At 48.2% G+C, this 6219-nt stretch overlaps 1 protein-coding gene across 1 annotated transcript; it reads right to left on the bottom strand.

Annotated features, from left to right (window-relative positions):
• Positions 1-528: 528 nt before the first annotated feature.
• On the bottom strand, positions 529-3647 carry LOC137572491 (uncharacterized). The gene is made up of 4 exons (XM_068284243.1): positions 3438-3647; positions 1996-3168; positions 693-1436; positions 529-624 (listed from the first exon to the last, which is right to left on the bottom strand). Exons 1-4 carry the CDS (start codon positions 3645-3647, stop codon positions 529-531), a joined length of 2223 nt encoding a protein of 740 aa, XP_068140344.1.
• Between the last annotated feature and the right edge of the window lie 2572 nt (positions 3648-6219).

Here is a 6219-nt window from a genome sequence, read left to right as displayed (position 1 = left end):
CATGTAGATTTTACAACAGAGACTTTTAGCCATTTCGAAAATGAATCCACGACTAGTAAGAAGGTATTCCCATTAAAGGGGCCAGCGAAATCTATATGAAAGCGTGACCAAGGTTGTCTGGCAGATTCCCAATGATGTGTAGTTGTATGAGAATGTTCGTTTCGGTTTTGCTGACAGAGATTGCAACGTTTCACAAGTAGCTCTATTTCAGCATCAATATTAGGTCACCAAATGTAGCTTCGAGATATGGCTTTCATTTTTACAATCCCCGGGTGTGAAGCATGCAACGCTTGAAGTAAGGCCGGTCTAGATGGTTCGGGAATCACAGCCCGGTTGCCCCATACAAGAATTCCTTTGTTTGCTGAAAGCTCATGTCGGCGAGAAAAATACGAGTAGAGCTGATCTGAACGATCAACTTTTCCATTGGGCCATCCCCTTAACACCCAGTTCAGAACCTTTGATAAATGCGCGTCATTCTTAGTCTGTAATGCTAGAGATTGGGCGCTGACAAGTGGTGTTCCGGCCCATTCAATCATTAACACTTCTTCTGTAGTGTTGCCTTCGCCTTGTTGTGGTAATGGGCATCGGCTTAAAAAGTCGGCGTTGCCCATTTTTGATCCAGGTCTGTGAATTAGTGTAAAGTCATAGGCATTCAAGAATATTGCTCTTCGAAGCATCTGTGTGGAAATTACATTTGGAGTTGCCTTGGCCGTTGTAAATATTCCGAGCAATGGGCGATGATCTGTGACGAGAGTAAACGAACGGCCATATAGATAATTGTGAAATTTGTTAACGCCTGCTATAAGCCCAACGGCTTCTCTGTCGATTTGCGAGTAGTTTCTTTCTGTCTTGGAGAGAGTTCTAGAATAGAAGGCAATAGGCTTCTCTGATCCATCCTGAAGTTTGTGGCTCAGCACCGCTCCAATTCCGTACGGAGATGCATCGCAGGTTAACGATACTGGCAATTTGCTATCGAAATGCATTAGCACATTTTGTGAAGTTACAAGATTTTTCAGATTCATGAAGGCATCTTGATGTTTATGGGCCCACACCCATGGCGCATTTTTATCCAGTAGTCGGTGAAGCGGTTCAGCAACGGTTGCCTTATGTGGCAGGAATGCGTGGTAAAAATTGATGAGTCCCAAGAATGCTTGTAATTGTTTCTTATCTTTTGGAGCCGGAGCGCACTTGATAGCTTCGACCTTACTGGCACACGGTCTTATACCCAGTGCATCGATTTTAAAACCTAAAAATTCTACTGATGGAACTCTAAATTGACACTTGTCTCTGCGTAGGCGTAGTCCGGCCTTATCAAATCTTGAAAGCACCTCATTAAGACGCACCGCTAGCTCTTCCTCTGATTTTCCCATAACAATTATGTCATCGAAGTAGGGTAAAACACCAGAAACGTTCTGCAATATACGTTCGATGCAGCTCTGAAATATGCCCGGGGTTGAAGAAATTCCAAATTGTAGTCTGGATACTTTGAAATAACCTTTGTGTGTACATATAGTTTGCATCAACCCAGACTGCTCATCTACCACTAGTTGTTGGTACGCCTGAGCCAAGTCGATTTTCGCAAATATGGATCCTCCTTCCACTGATGCTAATAATGAATTGATTGGAGGAATTTGATGGCCGTGTTGCTTAATCACTTTATTAATTGTAGACTTGTAGTCGCCACATATGCGAATAGTACCATCCTTTTTAATTACTGGCACTGTAGGAGTCGCCCAGTCGGAGTATATAATGGGTACTAGGATTCGTTGGGAGCACAGACGGTCTAATTCTTCTTCATATAATTCTTGAATTGCAAATGCGTCTTGCTGGCAGTCGGACTGGTGTTGCATCAGTATTGATTTGCAATGACACAGGTGGCCCCCGAAAACGGCCTAATTCAGACGGTCTAATTCTTCTTCATATAATTCTTGAATTGCAAATGCGTCTTGCTGGCAGTCGGACACGTGTTGCATCAGTATTGATTTGCAATGACACAGGTGGCCCCCGAAAACGGCCTAATTCAGACGAAAACAGATCCTTATACTTCGCCAGAGTTGCCTCGATGCTAAGTTTAGCGTTAATCGCATGTATTCCTTCTATGCTGATGCCTAAGGGCATAAACCAGTTGTGTCCAAGTAAATTCGATCCACCGCTTGATGTAACAACCAGTGGAAGATTCGGAATGTATATATTATCGTACTGGACAGATGTATCCACGATGCCAATAACAGGAATTCGGTTTTTCTGGTAATCCGTAAACTCTAGAGAACAATCTTGAATATTCGGTCTATCCGTTGGCCAGATATAACGAAACATAGCTTCGTCTATCATAGTGATCGCAGACCCCGAATCCACTTCGAATTGGCATTTTCGTTTATTTATAATTATTGTAACGATTTCCTTTGGGCAAATCAACGGTAGTATGCTGTGGACACTGTATTCTTCATTCGGCTTTTGCTTGTGTGGTCCTCGGTAGGAGGCATGGCCACTCGATGTGTTGAATGCTTTACGACCCTGGTCTCTTACAGCCCGGCAGACTCGTTGAAGATGGCCTGCTCGGTGACAGGCATGGCATACAGTGTTCCGATGTGGGCATAGTTTCCGCAAGTGAGCACCCCCGCAACCATCGCATGGCTGGTGGTGCTGATTGGGTCGACTTGGACGGATCGCGTTGGTCTGCACTTCGTGTATCGACTCAGTGCTCTCAGCTGTATTTCGCATGGCCCAAGCGCTGTGAGCAGCGGCTTCACTAGATGTGGCGCGTTCCATCGCGCGTTGAATCGTTAAATCTGCCTCTGCTAGCAGACTCTTCTGGAGACCCTCATCCTTCATTCCACATACGAAGCGATCGCGCAACATGCGATCCAAAGCAGCTCCGAATTTGCAGTCGACTGCGAGAGTCCTAAGTGCAGCCATGTAGTTCGCAACCGATTCATCAATTAGTTGGTCTCGCTTGTGAAATTGGTAGTAGGCCGCAATTTCCGATTGACATGGAGACAAATGTTGGTTGAGTATTTCATATATTTCCGATAAACTCAAATCGCTCACCTGAGTAGGGGATGCCAATGACGTTAGAAGCTCGAACAGAGCGCCAGCCAGCGTAAGTAATGCAGCCTTCTTCCCAGCTTCCTCCGAAACGTCATTGGCCAGAAGATACATCTCAAAACGCTGCTTGTAAGTTGTCCATTTGTTTGTGTGATTTAAGTCAAATGATTCTAACTGACCCACTCCTGACATTATCACTGATTTATTATCTTTATTCCAATAAACTTGGCGCCAGCACGCATGCGGTTTTTGGCGTCTCTTTCTTCGCTTTCGCTTGGTCGATTGCAACTGTATATATATAGTTTGACGAATTATCCCATCCTCGTCGCCAATTTAGTGTTTGTGCAAACTTATAGTATATATGTATATGGTTTATTAATAGATAATGGTACAGTAGAATTTTGGGATATGTAGTTGTTGTAGTAGCAGAAGTAGAAGTCTAATAGTAGTAATCCCTCGTAGCTATCGTAGTAGTCTCGAAGTAGAAATCCCTCGTAGTTGTAGTAGTAGTTGCAGTAGTAGAAATCCCTCGTAGTTGCAGTAGGAGAAATCCCTCGTAGTTGTAGCAGTAGTCCCTCGTAGTTGAAGCAGTAGTTCCTCATAGTTGTAGCAGGGAAGTCCGATGTTGTTCCGAAACAATCAGTAGAACGACTGAGGAGTACAGCTGTTAACAGACCTTTTAACAGTGCGACGATAACAGCTTCTTAGAGATGGGTCACATACATAACACTCTCACAAGTTTGTTAAAGAAAGGTTTGAGTTGGCTTTGGAACGTGGAGAAACGTGGTCTCGGCGCAATGCTCACTCAGAGTATCGACGGTACAGAAAGAGTCATTGCGTACGCTAGTCGACGTCTCTTAAATGCGGGAGAGAACTACTCGACCACTGAGAAAAAATGCCTAGCGATAGTCTGGCCCATCAGGAAATATCGTTGCTATTTGGAAGGCTATTGCTTCGACGTGATCACGGACCATTTAGCTCTCAAATGGCTAAACTCGATAGAAAATCCCACGGGGCGTGTGGCCAGATGGGCGCTGGAGTTGCAACAATACGAGTTCGAGGTACATTATAGACGAGGTAAGCTGAACGTGATTGCCGATGCCTTATCGCGTCAACCTTTGGATGTACTTCACTGGGCACAACTAGTAGAACCGGAGTGCAAATGGTGGCTAAAGATGCGGCAGCACGTCACGGAGCACCCTGCGGATTTCTCAGACTATATATTCGAAAACGGCCAGATTTATCGCAGACGAGACTCCCACCCCGATGACTACGATTCTACACCTTGGAAACTATGCGTCCCCTTAGAATTTCGACACCAAGTACTAAAGGAATGTCATGATGTGGTGACGGCTGGCCACTTGGGAATCAGGAAAACCACCTTGCGAGTGACGCAAAGATACTTTTGGACTGGCCTCTTCCGAGATGTCATGCGTTACGTTAGATGCTGCCTCGTCTGCTCGCAGTTTAAGCCGGCGCAAATGAAACCGGCGGGCAAAATGCTCACCCCTCAAGTCGCTGAGTCGTTCGATACCGTGTGTACTGACTTTATTGGGCCTTTGCCGCGTTCTAAGCAAGGTAATACGATGTTACTAGTTTTCTTGGATTTATATAGTAAATGGGTCGAGATGGTACCACTTCGTAAGGCCACTGTAGCCGCTTTGGAGAAGGCATTTCGGGAAAGGATCTGGGCCCGATTCGGCAATCCTCGTACCCTCGTGAGCGATAACGGTACCCAGTTCACTAGCAAGCTTTTCAAAAACGACGGCGATCGCGCGGCAGATATAGCCCGGATCGTCGAAGAAATGATAGCCGTATGGGAAAGAGAACATGGCCCTGTCATGCCGTCCCTCCTACAGGCGATAGTGCACCGGAAGAACCTGTCCGACTTTGCCGCGTAGAGTTGGCCCCGACAGACATCCCTATGGAGCGTCCATCAGGAAGCAAGGGTCACCAGGGCGACCGAAAACAACCCGACGAGGCTCAACGAGTTGCAGATTCTGCGCGATCGTAGCGCGCCTTGATCCTGTCGGTGGTCAACCTCCCCTCCTTGGCACAAGATATCGGACGCTCGGAGTCCGCCGGCCCCATTCATACAGAGGAAGAGACGATCGTCTCCGCTGACGCTACATTCTTTGGATCAGTCCCGGTGCCCGTGTGCCCCCCAGATATGGCTCTCGGACAATATCGACAAAACATGGTCACACCCCCGCTTCCCCAAACGGAGCCCCTCGTCTGGCCGGCCGAGCGCGTTTTCCGGGCCGTACCCCGATGAAGTACTCGCCGTCCCAATGGAGGATTACAGAGTCCCAGCTGCCGATGACCAGGGATCCAAGTCCCATTCTCCGTCCCACCGTGTATCGGACACCCCTCCGCGGCCGGTACATGAGTTCTCCAAAGCCCGAGCAGACCCAGTTCCACTCACAACGGACACCCCTCCGCGGCCCGTTTGTGAGTGTCTGGAGAGACGTCCATCTCTGGCAGTCATAGAAGTAGCCATGCCGGACACCCCTCCGCGGCCCGTGTATGAGCCGATAAGTCCCCCAGCCGTCAGGGTCCGTGAGTGTCCACCTGTCGACGAGGAGATGCCTCTGGATCTCTCTGGGCCCCGCTCTCGACCACCGCTCGCCCCAGCCAAAGACACCGCTACCCCGCCGACCCACGCCAGCCGAATACCAACGTCGCGAGGTCCTTTGCGCCGATCTATGGCAGTTTATGTGCCGGAGGCCACACCCGCGGCTTCCGATTGGGTACTCACACCACCGGAATGGCTCGTCGACACCCCCGATAGACGAGTACCCGCCGAAGTCCGAGATCGGGTGGCGGTACTACGTCAGGATGGACCCCGCAGAAACCACCGTTTCCTCATGTGGGCAGACGACCGGCTATTCCGCATCGAGGTCAAGATGCACGGCGAGTCACGGTCCATTTCGTCCGGTCAAAATAAGGACACCGTGTGACGAATCACATTTCTTCTGCTGCAATCCCAAACTACGCCCCTGTGGGGCCCCTTTTTATTTCTCGTTTATTTTTGATACGCCCATGGAGGGCACATTAAATACTTCAATACTGAAACTAACTGTAGTTCTTTTTTTTCTGATAGGCAATACTTACGATCGCCGCCTCTCTCTCTTTCTAACTACCGTCTTGATGCGGCTGCAGCGTCGACGCGTC

The sequence above is a fragment of the Drosophila tropicalis genome, unplaced genomic scaffold (genome assembly GCF_018151085.1).
Source record: "Drosophila tropicalis isolate 14030-0801.00 unplaced genomic scaffold, ASM1815108v1 contig_332, whole genome shotgun sequence".
Classification (NCBI taxonomy): domain Eukaryota; kingdom Metazoa; phylum Arthropoda; class Insecta; order Diptera; family Drosophilidae; genus Drosophila; species Drosophila tropicalis.
The sequence above is the reverse complement of the archived record's forward strand: the minus strand, read 5'-3'. Positions and strand labels throughout refer to the sequence as shown.

Excerpts from the sequence above, each read along its gene's own strand:
- LOC137572491 (XM_068284243.1), bottom strand. The coding sequence starts at position 3,647 with ATGAGGAACTACTGCTTCAACTACGAGGGACTACTGCTACAACTACGA. Across the intron at positions 3,169-3,437 it reads ACATATCCCAAAATTCTACT|CGTTTTGAGATGTATCTTCT; the intron begins GTACCATTATCT and ends ACTTACAAGCAG. Across the intron at positions 1,437-1,995 it reads GCCGTTTTCGGGGGCCACCT|AGCTGCATCGAACGTATATT; the intron begins GTGTCATTGCAA and ends GGCATATTTCAG.